The following is a 19,068-nucleotide window of genomic DNA, read 5'->3' on the forward strand; positions in this document are numbered from 1 at the left end:
TGGCCACAGGAGCTGAAGGGAGGAAGAACTACGAGCAGACTGTTACATCTTTATCCTCTCCCCCACCTCCAGTGGTTTTCTCTTCCCGAGAGTAATGCTTTCTCCATGCTTTGGAAAGCCCGAGCATATAATAATCATAAACCACCTAGGGAAGCGGCCCTCAAAAAAAAAAAGGAGGGGGGGGGGGAGGGGGCAGGAAATAAGAGTGCTAAAAGATTTTGGTGTGCAGGTTACACAGATTAAACCCCACCGACATCAGGAGGCCGTGGGGCAGCCTTCTCACAGGGGCGGCCGCTGCCGCCGTCTTGCCGCCAAAATGGACCCTGAGGCGCAGCCCCGAGGGGAGGGCAACCCCGGTTCCCCCTCTTGGTCCCTGGCCAGGGCTGGGGCTGTCAGCGCCCCCCCCCCCCAAACCGTGACAGCCTCGTCCCTGAGGGACGCCCCGCTGCTGCCGCCCCTATGGAGGGAGGACGAGGCCGCGGCAAGGCTGGGAGCGGCTCACGCCCAGCGCCATCACCCCCCACCCGAGCACATCATCTCCCTCGCCCTGGCGGCCGCCTCACCCTCCCCGGGAGCGCCTGAGTCACCTTTGCTCCCGCTCCCCTCTGTAACGTGGTTTCAAAACTACATTAGAATAATAATTATAACAACACAGATGTCTGATCATAATCCTCTTGTAAGTCTAGGTGTATCAGAAGAGATTTATATCTGTCTAAGACGGGAGCAGGGGCGACTACAGGGATGTGTGTTGCAAGAGGCTTTGGGCAGCAGTCATCCTTCCACTCGCCAGGCAGGGCGAGGCGAGGAGCCACACTGACAGAACCGAGAAGCTGTCACTAAACGACCCGGAAAGAAAACGAGGATAACAAATTAATAATAACCAACCCACAGGCTTTACAACGTGCCGCCGGGACGGGGCGAGGATCGCGCCGCCCGCCGCCGGCCGAGCTGCGGTGCGCGCTGCCTCGCTCCGCCCTGTCCCGCCGCGGCGCAAGATGGCGGCGCGGCTGCTCCGCCTGCGGGGGTTGCTGAGGGCCGCGGGCCCCCGGCCCTTCTCTGCCCAGGCGAGGTAAGCGGGGCCGGCGGTGCTGCGCTTCGCCGCGGTGCTGGGGTTGAGGCGTGGGTGGAGAGGCGGGTGTTTGCCGGGCGGAGCGGAGGCTACCCGGCAGTCTGGGGTGGGGGACCCCCGCCGCGGCGCACCGTGAAGGGTGGGCGTGCGCCCCCGCGCTCGGCGCGGAAGGGGTTTGTATGTCTGGGGGCTCGTCTGCGTGGGGGTGTACGTGTTAGTGGGGTTGCACGTGCTCTATGTACACACACATATATATATATATACACATATCGATATGAATATATAGCTGTGGTGGATATACCAGTATGTATTTGGAGGGATGCGGATGCGTGCTCTGTAAGTGTGTAGCAGGAACGGTAGACGCCTGTGCCTGTAAATACATACATATGCACACATACATAGGCGCGTGTGATACACGCCTGTGCCTGTAAATATATACATATATAGGCGCGTGTGTGTCTGTGTGCACTTGTGTCCCCGTTGCAGGAGGCAGCTGGGGTCTGGGTGAGCAGCTGGCCCCCCGAGCGGCCCGGGCCCGGCAGGCCCTGCGCGCCCCGTGACGGGGCCGACCTTTGCTCCACTTCCCGTCCACGCGCCGGGGACGCCGAGCCCCGTGATGGGCCGGGCGCGACCTTGGCCGTGCACGGCGGTGACCCGCGGGCCCGTGGCAGGGGGGGCGGGGCAGCGCGGCGGGGGGCTGCCGCCTGCCCTGCCCTTAGAGCGGTGCCTGCCGGGGCTGCGGTTGGCCTGCGGGAGCAGCCCGGCCCTCCCCGGGGTGCCAGGGGGCTGCGAGCCGCAATTAAACAAAAGGGGGGTGTGTGTGTCTAAATAAACCTCGGTACCATCCGAAACAGCTTCAAAATTAACGTGGAGCTTTTGGGAGAGTTGCTGCGTGCCTGGCGTGGGAAGCCTGTGTTTAAGGGTAGGGAGTACTGGAGTTGCAGGAGCCCATTTCTTCCAAAGATTGCTAAAAGTAAATAGTCTGTGTTTCAGGGGCCTTTAATCCTTTGCACCAGGAAGAGCGTCAGTAACTTCATGTGGCAATAAACAAAAGCCTTTGTCTCGGTAGTGGAGTAAATAAGCGTAGGCTTAGCTGGGCTCTGTGGGACTACGTGCAGTTCCTGCGCAGTGCCGAGAAGCGACAAAATAGCTGGAGAAAGGAACAGCAAATGCATTTTCCATTTAATATAGCTTAGATCTGTATTTATAATTCCTGATGATTTTTGGCAATAAAATAGAGGCAAGTCAAGATCTCAATGTGTAAATGTAAGAAGTGAATTTTCATTTCAGCCCTAAAATAGTACACTGTCCTTGATGTTCTAAACCCCTACAAAAGCTTTAAACCCTTCGCTGTTAATTTGCAATTATACTTCTCTTGCATGGTTTCAACTGCTGACAGTTACCACTCTTAGAGTTCATATTTTTTGTTAAAGCAGCATTATATTTTCACATATATTTTTATCAGAGTATTGGGAGGGTTAGCCTTCCTGTACAACAAAAATAGCATAAATTAGAAGAAATTAGATAGCATTATTTTCAAGGTTGGAACTATGCACATATATGTAATAATGCAGAGTATAATACTGCCCTCGGAGCATGCAGATCCATATTGTAGTCATTTTTATTTTGAGTGTGTGAATTTTCAGTGTCATGGATTTGCAATTTTGGCACTTTGGGGGGGCATGTACAGAACAAACAAACCCACAAAAAGTTTACTTGTTCAAAAAGTTACCCCCTCAGTTTAAATTGAGCTGAATTGCGTTTTGGAAGTTGCGTGGCAGAGGGAGAAGGCAGTGACTTTTTTAGCATCTCTAAAGAACAGAAACCTTATCCTCTTACCTTTGTATGTCTTACTATTGTTTTTAATTTGTTTGAAGCATTAAGGACAGACCAGTCTTGCTTTACTTCCTTTCACAGCCCAGCAAAGTTTTATGTTGGTTCTTTATCGTGAGTATGCTTTGGACCCAATAGTGTGCTAGATTTGGAATGTGAACTATGTTTAACACCACAGGTGTTTCCTTTCTTTTAAAAGCATTACGTAAATGGAGGTGTCTGTGTCCTAACAGATCCTTTCATTTGTCTTTTTTTTAGTCCTCTGCAAACTGAACAGCATGGCACAAAGCGCCAAGAACCATCTTCTGCTAAAAGTTTGATTGATATAGGCACTCGGAGGATCTTTTCATCAGATCATGATATCTTCAGGGACAGCGCCAGGAAGTTCTTTCAGGAAGAAGTGCTGCCTTTTCATGCAGAGTAAGATACCTCTTAAATACACTGGTTTGCCAAATAGAGTATATTTTTTCCCCAAAAATGCTTTTTGGGGTATCACTATTAACATGACAGGATGAACAGGATATTTGTTTTCATTTACAAGCTTTCTATTTCCAGTTTACTCAATTAAAACAAACTTGCCTATGAAAATCATGTGAAAAAATCACACATAATCAAAATTCATTGCTTTTTTTGAGTGCCAGTGTAGGCAATCTGGTGTCCTCGCCTTAGGCCTATGAGCAGGCAAATGCAGTTTGCAGAGTTGCAGCGCAAGTATCCCTGCTAGGTATTAACTGTGACACTGAAATCTGGGTGTTAGAATTAGGGAGCCAATTCAGTTCCTACGCTGTTGTACTGCTGTCATCCAAAATAGCATTGATGTTGTGTCTAGGTTGCATTGCAGCAGATTTTGTAAATGCAGTACACGTAGGATGGTAAGCTGAATTATGTATTACCAAGAAACTTGCACAATGTATCTTTGTTTAAATTTTTTTTTCTTCTGTGGAAGTAGGGGTCTTCACAAAGTAGAAGTGTCATGCTTCCATTGAACTAGAGCTGGAGGGTGTTTTTCACCCTTATTTAGCTATATCAAATCACGTTATAGTTGGGAAAGGAAAATAAATGAACTCAGAACATGTTTTTGAACAGAAAGCATTAAGCTGCAGTAGTGTCTTAAGCAATTTTTACTTTACTTGAAAAACATTCCTGCAAAAACGCCGGGGGGTAGTGAAGGGCTTATTCTTAAATCACGCTGCTAGATGAGTTTTCTGATGCAGCTCACAGTGTGTATCCACAAACAGTTGAGATGGCACAATTGAGTGGGTGGGGTGTTGTGGCTCTGGGGCAGAAATTAACAGCAGGAGGCAATGGAAACAGCTTACATCAGGATTGTTGCTAACTATTTTTTTCATCCTCAAACCATGACCTCAAAGTAGTATGCTTTTCCACTGTACAATCATATTCCATCCACAAAACCAGATGTTCTTCCTCATCTTCTGTTAGAATGACTTCCAGTACAGGCTTGTGAACAGGTACTGACTCGGTGCGAGGTTACTGAAGATCCTGTTTGCTAGCTTGCTGACAGAACTATTTCCTAGAGAGACTGGAAGAAGTATGACTTGTATTCTTGCATCATTTCAGCGACCTATGAACCATTCTGTTCTCACGCCTTTCAAGTAAACAAGGAAGCTTCAGGCATTGATTGGCTGGGCTGACATGAAGAGGCAAATGTACCATCAGTGAATGCAGTTGTGCATTATTGTGAGGAGGAGAAGCTTTGATGATGGGTGAAGCAGAGACAGGAGTGGCCCTGAAAGTGATGGGAGGGAAAAGCAAAGATATTTGCAAGAGAGATTGGTTTTAAGATTTCCAGTGTAGGAGCAAAAGCTCTGGGAATGAGCTTAAAATATGTAGGGTAAGATACTTTATGAACTGTGGGTAGAGTGCTGTGGTATAGCTCTGCTGCACACAGGTGTGTCAGAGGAGTGTCTCAGATACAATCTGTGTGCCATACAACTTTAAAATTATGGTTTAAAAAGAAAAAGACAAAAAGCTGGGCTATTAATGGCCATCCAGCTTTCTGTTGAGTTTACAAACTCAATAGAGGCACTATTTTTCCAAGAATAAGTGATTCTTGTGGTGTTAAAGTTTGCAGACTGTCAGCAGATAAGCCTCAACTATTTATTTACAAACTTGAAACCACTTTAAAGCAGTAATTGACCAGCTTACAGTACTGGCTTGTAATAAGTGCACAGGACTGATTTTGATACAGAATTTGTTAACCTGTTAACACTTCATTCTCATAAAGCAGTTCTCATTGGTAGAGTGGAAATCTTTCACAAAAGATGCTGATGTATTATACTTATTCTGTACATGAGGAAAATGGAATGTCAGGAAGATAAAGACCTGCTTGTAATTATCCAGATGGTTGTGGCTAAATCTCCTAAATACCAGGCTGGTACTCAGACCAATAGGCAGCACTGCCTTTCATAATAAGTCTGAAAGAGATGTCAGGCTATATGTTGGAAGCCGGAGTTCAGACTTCTTACGCAGTTATTAAGCTTATTGTTAAGCCACCACTTCTTAGCTGTGAAATACAGTTGTCTGTGTACCCTACACATTGTCTATTGGCAAGACTGAAGGTGTCTTCCTATGCAGTGAAACCTGGCTGTGGGTGTTCTAGTGTGAAGCAGCAGCCATGACAAATAGTAGCACATAGAGGCTTTAATGCATGACTCCGTTCTTGTGTTCATTTTGCAGATGGGAAAAGGATGGCCAGGTGAGCAGGGAGCTCTGGGAAAAGGCTGGACAGCAGGGTTTGCTGGGTGTTGCTATTGCTGAAAAACATGGAGGCATTGGAGCAGATATTCTCTCTTCAGCTATAGTCTGGGAGGAGCAGTAAGTACTACACTTCAGGAAAAATTTCAGTGATGTTATGAAGAGACTGCATTTATTTTCCATAAGATGTTCTCGTTATGGAATATGTTTGTTTAGAGAAAATGGTCCTATCTTACTTGTGGAAAGGATAGTTTAGACATATGTAAATCCCTCCTGTTTTAAATATTCCAGATGACTTTTTAATTACTAAATGTCATTGTACTCCACGGTTAGGACTTTGTGGCTGGGGGAAGCTTTTTTGTTGGTCTAGTAGGTTATATACCCATTTGACTGTGAAAGTACATTCTATAAATAACAGTACAAGTGCCACAGGCTCAAATTGTCTCAGACTTCTGTGTGGTGGGGTTTTCTTCATTGTTTGGTATATGCTGTAACAGTGTGCAGTTCAGTGTTTAAATCTTTGTAGTAATTTTTTTCTCCCTCCCCAAGGATGTATGTTAACTGTACAGGCCCAGGATTCAGTCTTCATTCAGATATAGTCATGCCCTACATTGCAAACTATGGCTCTGAAGAACAGATTAAACGCTTTATCCCTGAAATGGTTGCAGGCAGGTGTATTGGAGCTATTGCCATGACAGAACCTGGGGCTGGCAGGTAAGCTAAATATTGAAACAATGGTCTTGACAGTATGTACTCTTTATTTATTTATGAGTGAAAAAATGCTGAGCCTCCTGGTTATATGGTCATTTCAGTGACTAGACAAATCCTAGATCAGGTGGGACTTCAAAAAAGCATGTTACTTATAGATGACAGATTTATCATTTTAAGATACTTGCTCAAGAATCCATTTCTGTATTGGCTCACTGTGGGCACATGCTTTGTATTTGCTTTCATAGTTACTAACTTGCTTGTCACGTGAACATACTTTTAATATGAAACATAGTCAGGAGAAAATTACATATTTTTGTAAAGTGGGCTTGACTTTGCTATTAACTTTTGTTTGGAAGAGAACACTTTATTTTCTTTCCTCTGAACCCTTTCAGAGAAATGTTCCTCCTTGCCTGTCATTACTGAAGGGCAGACAGCACATGTTTGGAGTAGACACGGCCGACCTGGCCAGTTTCCCAAACAGAGAAGGACAGGTGAAGAGCAAAACCTGTTGGTGTCATGCCTCTACAAATGGTAGATGTTGCCAGTGGCTTTTTACAGAGCCTCCTGATCAGGGTTGAGCCTGCTTAGAGGATGTGGTTTTGATTGGTGTTTGTCATCTAAAGCATATTGGGGTAAGGGGATGCTGACCCATTGGGGCCAGTGCTTGTATTACACCACCTTCCACAAGCAGATTATGTTAAAATGGGACTTTTATTCTTGTACGATTGCATAGATTTATCATCCCTTTCCACAGCTTGTGGTTTCTGTTACACTCTGAGCTATTTCACTGTGTTTCCCTATCTTCATATGTGTTTTCACTGATCTTATGCTTGGACTGTATAAAATCTACCTTATTTTTTACTGGGTGAAATTGAAGATACAAATTTTAGCTTCTGGAATGTTTTTTTGAAGGACCTTTTGAATTTTGTTTTAGTGACTTGCAGGGAGTACGAACTTACGCGAAAAAAGATGGAAGTGACTGGATTCTTAATGGGAGTAAGGTAAGTGAATAGACGTATATATTGCTTGTAGGCTTGGAGAACTGAATACATTTAGGTGGTGAAGAATACACACCGCTGTTAGCATCTTCCCCCAGTCCTTTCACTTTTGTTTATTTTTGTGGGTTATGTTGTGGGGTTTTCTCCCCATTTACTTTAAGAGGACTTAAGATGTTTCTGTTGCTGGAAATTTACAGACCAAATTATGGGAGGGCTTGAGTAGGTTATTTTTGTAGCTTTTAAATAACTATCAAAAGGCTTATTTTCCCTTAAACTGGGAAGAAAAGGAAAAGAAAAAAAAAATCCTACATAGTATAAGCAGGACCAGGGCTGTTTTAGTAATGAGGTTGAACAACAAAACATATATAGTACCACTGAAATTTTCTGTGGCCTGAGTAAAAACTTGGGTTTCCACAATGCAAACAGTGGAGTCTTTATTCAGGAGCCTGATTATGTTAGAAGGAGGGGGAGGGAAAAAAAAAAAAAAAAAGACTGCATCAGATGCTCTCTGTGTGTTGTCAATTTGTTGCAAAGCTGGCAGCATTAACCTCTTCTTTCGTTGCCATAATAAAAAAGGAGGAAGACGGAAATAGTGTTCAGATGGAAGTGTGGGTTCAACATGGGTTTTTTTAAAGCTATGAAAAGACTTAATCTTTCTCCCCCTCTTCTTTTGTACTTCTGATGATGACATGGTACTGATACAGCCTTCTGGCCGTTAGCAGAATTTCAAGTGCTGAGAATGTGTGCAAACAAATATGTACACACAGATGTTCAAAAGGATACTTGCTTATGCTGCACAAGCCAAGCAGGACAGATAGCTCATTTCTTTTGCTGGAGTAAAGATGGATCACTTTGGCAGGTTCATGAGTCATTTTACAGAATTATAGTAAGCAGTTGTGACAAGAAGCTGTTGATAGTTTTGCATGTTGTATGTTGCTAATTTAGGTTCTAGAAAAAGAGAAGCTCTGTGTTCATTTTCTATCTACATTTTGATACCATATTCCTTCTTCCTCATAGGACAGATCTATGCATTAACTTCTAGTCCACACAATACTTCTCAAAATAATTCCTACTTTAATAGACTTTGTTTCAAAACACTTAATTCAGAAAGCTTACAGTTCTGCTGGACACTTAAACCTTGCCTTTCAATTCACCTGTGAAAGTATCAATGCAATTTTTCTTTCTGCTGCTTGGTGATCTCTCCTGACTTCTGTCCACCTAGCTTGTTGCTTTATTCCAAGTTGCATTTTTTACAGGTATTCATCACTAATGGTTGGATGAGCGATGTAGTGATCGTGGTTGCAGTTACAGACCGGGAGGCCCGATCTCCTGCTCACGGAATCAGCCTTTTTCTGGTGGAAAATGGAACAAAAGGTTTCATCAAAGGACGCAAGCTGAACAAAATAGGCCTGAAAGCTCAAGTGAGTTTGTACAATCCCTAACACATCCTAGACTTGGAGGAAGTCTAAAACTACTTTAATGGAACTGTGGTGCTATTCTAGTTCTTAGTCTTAGTCAGAACACGTGAAGTATGTATGCTGAGTTTGCCAAGGGAGGTCTGAAGCATGTGATGTGCAGGGAGAGGCTGAGGAAGTGGATTTGTTTGCTCTGAAGAAGCCTGGAGGAATGGGATCTTGTTGACGTCTTCAGCTACCTAACAGTCAGCTGTAGCTATAGTGGAGCCAAATCCTTCTTGGAGGAGCACAGTGAAAGGGAGAGTGGCAAAGGATACAAGTTACATTAGGGAAAATTCTAAATAGGTGTTAAGAAGAAAAATTCACCGTAAAAGTGATCAGATACTGGGACAGGGGCCCAAAGAAGTCGTGGAGCTTCCATCTTTGGAGCTTTGGAAAGCGTAACTGGACAAGGCCCTCCGCTGCTTGTTTTGCTGGAGCTACTTTGAGTAGGAGATAAACTAGACAATGTCTGAAGGACCCTTCCAACCTAAGTGTGTGTGTTAACTGTGATAACAAGTTAAAATGTACAGTAGCCAGAAATGATGAGGTAAACAAATGGAATGAAGAGATGAGAATGTCAAACTATAAACTGTTGCATTTAAAACCCTCTTAGGACACAGCAGAGCTGTTTTTTGAAGATGTGCGGTTGCCAGCCAGTGCCTTGCTTGGAAAAGAGAATAAAGGCTTCTATTACCTCATGGCAGAGCTCCCTCAGGTAAGAGAAACGTGTTTGCAGTCTGTAGGAAGAATACAGAGACAATTTGTGTCATGGCAAGAATCTGCCTTGGTCTTAAGATTATGTGTTTTGGGGAGCCATCTTGGGCTCAGAATTGGGATGTCTGTAGGCAATGTTGTGTTGAAACTGCTGCTTTTTAGTTGGAGTACACTGTTCCTAGTGCTAAAAGTGCAATTCTTTAGGCATTGGTAAAAATGTTGATATCACAGCAGCTCAAAGTTGGGTCTCTTAATCAACAATCCAGCTGTTGAAGAGAACCTGAGGGTATTTAAAAGAAGATAGGACTGTTTTCTTGTGTACTTCCAGCATGGAACCACTTTGGTTAGTAAATTTAATATGGCTTGGAGGTCTGTGATGCATTTGGCATTCTCTTTAAAGAAGCAAGCAAGCACTGCAATTCTAGCTTTTTTACCAGCAGAAGTATATTAAAGATATAAGGAACTGTTTATTTGTCCACGTAGCAAAGTAAAGAAATTATTTAGTTGCCAAAATAACCTTGCTAGTGGAAATAACAGTTTACAACTTAGTTTACAGAGTTTTGGAATTATTTGGGAGGACAAAGAGGCAATGTGGTTCCTCAAAACAGGACTGTGCTTTGTCAAAACTATGACTTTGTATTTGCCTCATCTGGTAGGGATCACGTTTGTTTTAATTTTATACTGTGACTAAATACGAAACCTGATGAAAGGAAATCTTTTACTGCTTTAAAGAAATAGATGCACTTGTGAACAGCTTCAACATGATGTATCAGATGATTTCAACAGTGCTAGAAGTAATTGTTCTGTACTTAGTTTGTGTTTTTAAAGATGTTACAAGGAAGGAAAAAACAGCCAAGCCTTTTTTGTAGATTTTGTTTTTTCTAGAGATGTCAATTGAAATTGTCAAATACAGCTGTTTAAACCAAGCAGTGAAAGCCAATAATTGAAACAGAATTTGGTGTGAATTTTTCAGTCAGTACGAGTCATGTGGTTGATTGTAGCTATTTTTTGAGTCATGGTGGTGATAGAACATTACCCTGGAAAGGACTTAGAAGTGAGCTTCAGGCAGCAAGGCATTTGTCTCACTCATTAATTTCAGTAATGCAGTGTGTCTGATTTGGGACTTAGTGTGATTTCTGCCTCCCCACCCTTAATGAACAATACTGAACATCTGTGTCCCAATTGTGCATCTGATACAGAGAAATGTAGGACTAATTCAACTGGATTCCATAATTTGTGTTTCAAAAGGAAAGACTGCTAATTGCTGATATGGCTCTTGCTGGTTGTGAATTCATGTTTGAAGAAACAAGGAATTATGTGAAGCAGAGAAAAGCTTTTGGGAAGACAATTGCACACTTGCAGGTGAGTTTGAATGGGGAGACTTTGTATACAGATTCCAGTGTGCGTTTGCTTTGTATCTGTGTATGCGAAATAGTGAGCAAATGAAAATCACTGGGCTATTTTCAAAGGACTATTTGCACAGGTTGCACTGTTGCACTGTGGCTGTTGCATGCCTCCATGCCCATCGTTAGTGTCTGAAGAACAAAAATAATTTAAAAATTCAACACCACAAAGGCCTTAGTGTATATATTTTACAGTTCAGAGGTAACTCCCAGCAGTGCTGCTTTTGGAAGTGAGATATGCAGGCAGAAACTATACTGGCTTTTTGCTGCTGCTGACAAAAATATTAGCTTGCATTTTGCTGTCAGAGGTCCTCATCACAGAGTCTATTACACCTGCATGTATTTCTGTATCTGCCTGGAATCCTACAGACTGCTTGGTGCATGTGCAGGTACTGCATTTCTCTGCACACAATGCATTGCAGAAAATTGAACTTTGATGCTGGTGGGGGCTCCCAGGCAGTGACCTTGCTGTCTGAATGCCTGCAGGGGTGTTTGTATTCAGCTTTATGGGTATTGTAATGAGATTCCTCAGCTAGCAGCTAGCTGGGTATTTAAGTGACTGCACATAAAACTGTTGGGTCATTCTCTGTGAGCGTACCTCACTCCTGACAGTGGTAGTTAATTGTGTTTTGAGACGTTTATGCCTATGCTCTTTAGTTGCAGTCATAAACCAGATGTTGCTTTCCGCAGTATTGTGATACAGTTTTCCTGAAAACCACATTTAACTGTTAGGACTGAAGCAGACAAAGCTCCTGCATGTTTGGTTTATAGATGGAGATGACTCATGTGGGTTAGAGGATGTTGTCTGCCTCTTTTTCACTTTTTTAATATAAATTTGAAATAATTTTTAAAAATACCCATTTCAAAGTTTTGAGACTTCCTTTGCAAAATCAGTTCTTTAGTTGTGAATAGTAGCAGAATTGGGCCCTTTAGAGGCTGGAATGTTAGGTATCTTCCAGGAAATTAGAATCTTCATCTGTTTTTAAAATTAACATTCAGCAATCCATAATTCTAGATGGAATTTAGTATGTGCAGTGTGCAGCTTTAACACAAAATAAGTGGTTTACCTTTTTTTAATATAGGTAAGGGATGCTTCCTAACTGTGGTTCACTGTGCAGAGACCTCCAAAATAATCTCCTTTTTTAGGCTAGCCCATTGCCAACCACCAGGTGGCCAATAAACTTCATAAAGTATATTATTTTTGCCAAAATAAGCCATTCTTGCCTACCTTTTCAGTTTCATTGTTGTTGCTGATGGCTAGAATGTGCATATAATCAAAAATCCTTCCTAATTAGAGCTCTGCCTTGCCCAATTCATTTAGTCAAGCCACAGTACAATGTGTCAAATAAATCTTTTCTTGTAATAGTAGACCAAGTCCATTATATTTATTGTCAAGGGAAGTAAGAAGACTTTTTTAATACATGTTTTTATAACTGTGAGATTAGAAAAAAAAATCTGTTAGTGAGTGGTGGTTTTATCCCCTCCCTACCAGAATTATAAGAAGATGGTTGAATGGTTGCCTGGTCTGGTTTTATATAACCTTAGCAATGAATTTAACCCCTTCTATTGAGAAACTTTTCCAATGTGACAGAACTCGGTGTTGAAAACCTTTCCGATAGGTAGTCTAAAATTTCCTTTGTTTTTGCTTGTGTCTCTTTGCATATGACACAAACTCTGAAGAACTGAATGTGTAGAAAAAGGGTTCAGTAGATGGTGAAATGTTATTAATTGCGGAAATCGGTGGCTGTACAGACTGAAAGGATGTTCCCCCACAAGAGGGAGCTGAGAGTGACAGAACACCCAGTGCCTCCTACTCTGCCATGTGTAGGAATGTTTTAAGTTGGTCTTGAGAAGGAAAGGGCAGTAATTTTCTCTAATAAGATTTGTAAAGACATAATTGTATGGAAAGTAAGCTGCCTTCTGGTGTACAGTGATGAAGTTATTTGAAATGGTGGTTTTTAACAGAAATCCTTCTAGAAAATGTTCCATTTTCTGCTTCAAATATCACTTAAAACCTACTAATTCTGCTCTTTCTTTCCTCTGCCTCACCCATCCACTTCCAAATTAAGACAGTACAACACAAGTTGGCAGAAATGAAAACGCAGATTTGCGTGGGCCGAGCTTTTATGGACAACTGTTTGCAGCTGCATGCAGATAAACGTCTGGACTCCTCCACAGCTTCTATGGCAAAGTATTGGTATGTGGTTAAAAGTAATTTGGAAGTGTTACTTGCATGATCTTGACAGGAGTCTAATGATAAAAATGCTGAACTGTTCAGATCTAATGAAAAGATAAAATTACTGTCTGATTAATAATAACATTGTCAGCTTCTAGTAGAGACCACTAGCTTTAACTTTAATCATGTAGTCAACAAAAATCTTAGTTACATTAAAAACTAGTGTTAGTTAAACAGTTCAACTTCAAAATAATAGCATGCTTTTAAAATAGGCTTCCATTAATAACAAGATCAGGACTCAACTTAAGGTTCGAGTAAAAGTGAGTATTTCATTGGTGTTTAGACAAAGCTTTGCATTTTACTGTAGCTAATTGTTGTTAGATATGGGTTTTGTTTGTTTATTTTTAATGGGGGGATGTTTGTTGGCTTTATTTAAAGCATAGGTTTCTTTCAGGCTCATATGACACTTTTTAGATACTGTTACTTAGCAACAGTTGTTTGGCCCACCCGGTTTTTGAAGCTCTCTGATTTTGGGAAGAAATAGTTGGCTACAACTGTTGCTGTAACTGAGACAGTGCTTTCCTTTATTGGCCAGAACTCCTCCTCCCTCTCCCTGTCCTTGGTAGTGTTATCTGTTAACTTGGGTTTAACTAGAGCAAGCTGGATGGGTAGAGGCATCTAAGATAGTGGCATATGAATTTGTACAGTTTTATTTTGCTTACAGAGAAAGGAGAGAAAAGCACATCAGACATGAACAAACAATTTCACGGAAGATGCATAGGTTTACAGATTCCAGGCTTCTAAGAATAAGGATTGAGGAAATGAGCAGAGAGTACTAAGGGAGTCCAGAAAGAATATTTACAAGGAAAGAAAGGATTTTGATTGGGTTCTATTCCTGGCACTGATTACCTAGAAGTACCAGCTACATAAGCAGAGGCATTCACTTTTGAGGAGGAGGAAGAAACATGCCAGCTCAGATATGCAGACTTACTTCCTCAACAAATTTCCCAAAGAGGCATTTGAAACTCCCCCACCTTCCCAACTGTTTAGTGCCACAATTTGTTATGTGTTTCCTCTTTACCTAGCGGAGTCCCTGTGACTCCCTTCCATAAAACTATCTTAAATGGTATAGAAAATACTTGAATGTAAATTATGTTATTCCCTAATGTTTCAGGAGACTGTCTCCAGTACGGTCAATGACTTGAGTTAGAGCTTTGAAGGATTTTAAAACATAGTTTGTGCATCTCTTTTCTAATATCTTGTGAAAGGGCTTTAGGTTTTATTTGGTGGTGACAGGTTGTATGATATACCTAAACTAATTTGAAAATACATTTAGGAAAGACAGTTGCAGTAACTCACTACTGCAGGCTTAAAGTTAGTATAATTAAACTGTAAGGATTTAACTGGATGAGAGGATGGTTTGGAGAAAAGGACTCTTACATTCTTACGTTAGAAGCAATGCCACTCTGAAAGTTGTATGCTTAGAAAGCGTTTGGGGGTGTGTGTGTTATGTCTTTTAACCTTAGCTTGAACTCCCAATGCAGTTAAATCCATATTTTGCAGTTAAATACATATTTTGCCTTTAAATCCATATTTTGTGGTGAGCAATCCTCTTCAAGAATTGCAGTGTTTTTTTAGAATTGAAACCCAGAAAATATGAGGAAAATAAATTATCCTTAGGTGATGGTTATACTCGGAGCATTCCAGTGTGCTGTGAGTTGGGGGGGCAGGAGGGAAGCCAGTGATGCTGTTAATTTTTGATGAAGCTGAGGGATTTGGTAAGAAAAGAGACTATCACCTGCTTTACAAAATAAATCTCTTAGCCTGTAAGAAAGATAAATAATCTTGTCTATTTTGAAAGCTTTCCTGCTCTGAAAGCTCTACCATAAGGAGAATGTATCTTTAATACATTAAATTGAAGAGGAAGAAAAAAGTTCCTCAGAATATAAAGTATTTTAATGGCCAGCATTCAAAATCAGTTATATAGAGTAAAATGTTTGGTTATAATTTTGGCTCGCTAACTTGCCTGTATCTATAGTCATGTTTCACAGCATAACGTTCTTCTGAAAACAAATTTCTCTCTGACCACTTAAGGTGTTCTGATCTGCAAAACAGCATAGCTACACAGTGTGTGCAACTGCATGGAGGATGGGGGTACATGTGGGAGTATCCAATTGCAAAGTAAGTGTAACACTTCAGGCTTGAGTGATGAAAGATTACCAGCAAAGTAAAATGAGGCACTTCCTTTAGGTCTAATTGTCAGTTGTTTAGTGTTGGTACTGATTTACTGTTCCTTTTCTTATCATGTTTATTGAAAGGCAATCTACTGTACAGATGTCTGCAGGAAGGCTTTGTTTTGATTCTCCAAATAATTCATAAGCTGTTGAGCAATTATTACCTGTTTTTTCACAAAATAGAAGTTGCTTTTCTAGCAGAAAACATTAATTGGGAAAAACAGAAGAAATGTAAAAATGAAAATGAGGAGCTAGTTTGTATGTCTTATCTGAAATTAATGCTGACATATGAATGAAAACATGTTGGTAAATCTAAATCTTGTGTAATACCACAAAATAAGAAGCTGCTTCATCAAGAACTTGACTGGCTATGTTCAGCTTTTACACCTTCTTAAATGAAAAATCTAGATTTATATGTAGAAAGAGGAATTTGCCATTCCCAATTCTTTGGCTATTTTATGAGTTTAGGGACATTTATGGAGTTCTTTTATATAACTCCTGGTGTACTATCTGTGAAGATGTGTTTTCCTTTTGTGTACATACCACTTGCCACACTAAGTAGAGTTTTGGGTGCTGTTTCTATTTAAAAAAAAAAAAAAGAAAAGAAAAAGAAAGGGTAATCTGATAATAGAAGTAGCAAAACAAGGACTGCTGTGCAGTTGTCTAAAAAAATTAGTTGAAGTTATCTGCTTAACTGAGTAGATTTAAATTTTTTTTATTTTATTCTGAATACATCAAGCGTATGAAATGTTGCTTCAAAATAACTTTTTCCTGCATGTTTTTAATGAGTGTAATTTGTGAGTGTTCTGCACCCTATCTTACTAAATAGGAAGGTCAGCAAGCCCTGTTCATGGTGTCCTCGAACCATTGCTTATCTGTGTGTGCAGTAGTTGTCCGTACAGGGTTTTATTATCCTCATGGTTCAGCAACATGTGTGTTTCCAGAGAATGCCACATAGCTCCTGGGCTGCTCTCTGTATAATGAAGCAGAATTAAGATGGAAAAGCACGCTGTCATCGTCCTGTGTGCTGTCACCAGCTGTGCATGTACTGGGGCCGGTTCCAGCATGAGGATGGAAGTGGTTTGGCTGCATGCAGCTTTTCGGCTGCTGGCCCAAATGGAGCTAGAGAGCTGGTTTCAGTAGAAGGCTGTAGCCAGCTGACATGAAGCCAGTCGGCACTTACTTTTCCTCCCAAAGTATTTGAGTCCCACCTCAAAGAAAGAACTGACAGCACCGTTAACAGTCCTCTCGACAGGATCAGACAGGCCAGGGCATTAGAGCACGTTACTGCGATAACTATTGGTTCAGCTCTGCAGGAGTTTCTTTTCGCAATGACAAGGCACCTGGGTCTTGTGGTTCATGCAGGAGTGCTGTTCTGTAAGATGAGCATGGTGTTGTGAATGGGGGCTTTGGTGTCTGGAGTTGAGTTAATGCACAGTTGACATGAGGAAGAGAGGGAACAAGAATTGGGGGGGACGGGGGAAGCGGTGGGAGTCTGCTCTCATAAATCTTACTTCATTTTTGTTTAACTAGGGGGGATAGTGGAGGCTTTACAAAGTAAACAAAAAAACATGGAAGAGATACTGACCAGATGCCTAGTTTGGCACAGTACCTTGGAAAGGTGAAATATTTTAGGTAGCTGAAACCTCTTTGAAAGCGTGAAGCTCTTAAAAAATGGGAATAGATAGCATACTTGGAGAAGAGGGATCTTCAAAGATCAGGCTTGATCTTTTTCTTTTGATTGTCCATTCTGAGGAATTGTTTTTAATCTTTCCTTGTTTTTATGTTTTTGTTGGGTTTTTTTTTCCCCTCAGAGCTTTCGTGGATGCCCGTGTTCAGCCAATCTATGGAGGTACCAATGAAATAATGAAAGAACTTATTGCTAGAGACATTGTCAGTGACAAGTAGGGCAGATGCTTACTACTTTGGAGTCCTTCAGAGTCGTTTTATGTTAACATATGGCATAAAATCAGACATCAGAATGTAAGTAAAATAATTGTGGTGTATCAAATTTTTTCAGGGAAGTGACACTTTTAAAAAAAAGTGTTGATAACAACAGTGTGCTCATATGCAGGATATCTAATATTTGATGAACTTTCAAGTTAAATATCTTTGGACAACAGAGGGTAGGTAATTCTCTGGGTTCCAGAAGTTCTGGTAGTGAAAGGCAGTTTCATTTATAGTTTGATATTGCAGGCTTGATACTGTTACATTGAATCCAACCCTCGCTTTTCAGAATCAAACCTTTTCCAGAGAAGCCACGTTCCTTACCAATAAACAGAAGTTAAAGGTTAATGTAACTTTGAATTTATGTTTCCCCTTGAAAAGTATCATTCTGCAAAGCGGAACTTGAAACTTTTGCTACTGTTACTATGCACCTGCTTACTGCACCGCATCCACCCGCTGTAGGACCGGGGAATGCACCACTGACCTCTATGTTTACATGTAACCCAGAATGCCTTATTTTAATTACTTTGTTCAATTAAATATAATAAAGCATTTCTATGCAATCTCACGGTTGTCTGCACTACTCAAAGCCCGAGGGAAAAGCAGGATGGTTCCTCTGGGCCCATATTCACATCAGGGCTTGGAGGGGGAGTTCTGTGGGAGGGAACACGGTGCTGGTGAATATTTTGAGGTATTTCCAAGTTATTACCCCCAGTAAAAATGCTAATAACGATTTTTTATTATTATTATTTAAGCACACCGGGGGTTCTGTCAGCCCGGGCATCGTTCCCCCTCACCGCGCCGAGCGGGAGAGGAGGAGGCGCCGCTCTGCGCGCCACCGTCCCCCTCGCGCCGCGCCCCGCGGAGGCGCGCGCGCGCGGCAGGGGGGCCATCCCCGCGTCAGGCGCCCAGCCAATGGCGGGCGGTCGCCCCCGCGCAGAGCCCCGCCCCCGGGCGCGGCGGATTGGCCGCGCTCCTCCCCTGAGCGGCGCGGCCCCCTCCCCCTGCGCGGGGAGGCCCCGCCCCGCCCGCCGAGCTGCGCTTTAGCTGGGCGCGGACTCTTCAACCGCGGCACTGGGAGCCGCGCCGGGCGCCGCGCGGGCTGGAGGTGGCAGCGCCGCTGTGGAGAAGCCGGCGGGCGGAGGCAAGCGCGGGGCTCCGCAGGGCGGCCGGGGGCGGGTGGCGAGGCAGCCGCTGCGCGCCAGCGGGGAGCGGTGCGGTGAGGGCGAGGGTAAGGGGCGGCGGGGGGGGGGGGGGGAACCGGGGCCGGGCGGCGGTTGGTTCCCGCGGCGGGAGCGGCTGTGGCGCCGCCAGCGCTGGCGCGCATGCGTGAGGAGGAGACTGGGGTGGGGGCGGGGCGGGGGGGCGAACGGCCTGGGCGCGGGGCGGGGCGCGGGGGCGGGGCGCGGCGCGGCGGACGGTAGCTCCCTCCGCCGGCTCCCAGCGGGGCTCCCCGGGGGGGTCCCGCCTGCCCCCCGCTTCACCGTGCGAGCGTCGCTGCCCGCCCGACCGGCCGACCCTGGCTTCTGGCCGCGGTGCCGCCGGCCCGAGGTGCCGGCTGCTGCGGAGCGCCGGCGGGCTGCGGGCACGCAATGTTGTACCGCCTGGCCCTATTTTTAATGTTTGAGCCAGTGGGTGGAAAGCTTTAGCCTGCCTTTTCATGTGCGATTTTTTTTTTTTTTTTCATTCCTGAGTTAAAATTTCCTTCTGATCTAAAGATTGCCACAGATTCCTTTGCCTTCGAGTGACCCTGACCGAGCTGGCTTCCCAGACCACTCACTCATGAAACTGAATACTTTAGATAAAGTAGA

The 19,068-nt window shown here is 43.2% G+C and overlaps 2 protein-coding genes across 7 annotated transcripts in view; both read left to right on the forward strand.

Moving 5' to 3' along the window:
- Nucleotides 1-912: 912 nt before the first annotated feature.
- On the forward strand, nucleotides 913-17,825 carry ACADL (acyl-CoA dehydrogenase long chain). Its single transcript, XM_056349666.1, has 11 exons — nucleotides 913-1,069; nucleotides 3,161-3,322; nucleotides 5,600-5,737; nucleotides 6,167-6,331; nucleotides 7,263-7,329; nucleotides 8,583-8,747; nucleotides 9,397-9,498; nucleotides 10,746-10,859; nucleotides 12,970-13,097; nucleotides 15,171-15,257; nucleotides 17,125-17,825. Exons 1-11 carry the CDS (start codon nucleotides 996-998, stop codon nucleotides 17,216-17,218), a joined length of 1,296 nt encoding a protein of 431 aa, XP_056205641.1. The 5' UTR covers nucleotides 913-995; the 3' UTR covers nucleotides 17,219-17,825.
- A 445-nt stretch (nucleotides 17,826-18,270) lies between these two features.
- KANSL1L (KAT8 regulatory NSL complex subunit 1 like) overlaps nucleotides 18,271-19,068 on the forward strand; it is a 66,665-nt gene continuing 65,867 nt past the window's right edge. For all 6 annotated transcript variants that reach the window (XR_008823427.1, XR_008823429.1, XR_008823431.1 and 3 more), the window contains exon 1: nucleotides 18,271-18,401. The gene's annotated coding sequence lies outside the window, so the exon portion shown is untranslated. The remainder of the gene's footprint in view (nucleotides 18,402-19,068) is intronic.

Source organism: Falco biarmicus, chromosome 8 (genome assembly GCF_023638135.1).
Source record: "Falco biarmicus isolate bFalBia1 chromosome 8, bFalBia1.pri, whole genome shotgun sequence".
NCBI classification, from domain to species: Eukaryota; Metazoa; Chordata; class Aves; order Falconiformes; family Falconidae; genus Falco; species Falco biarmicus.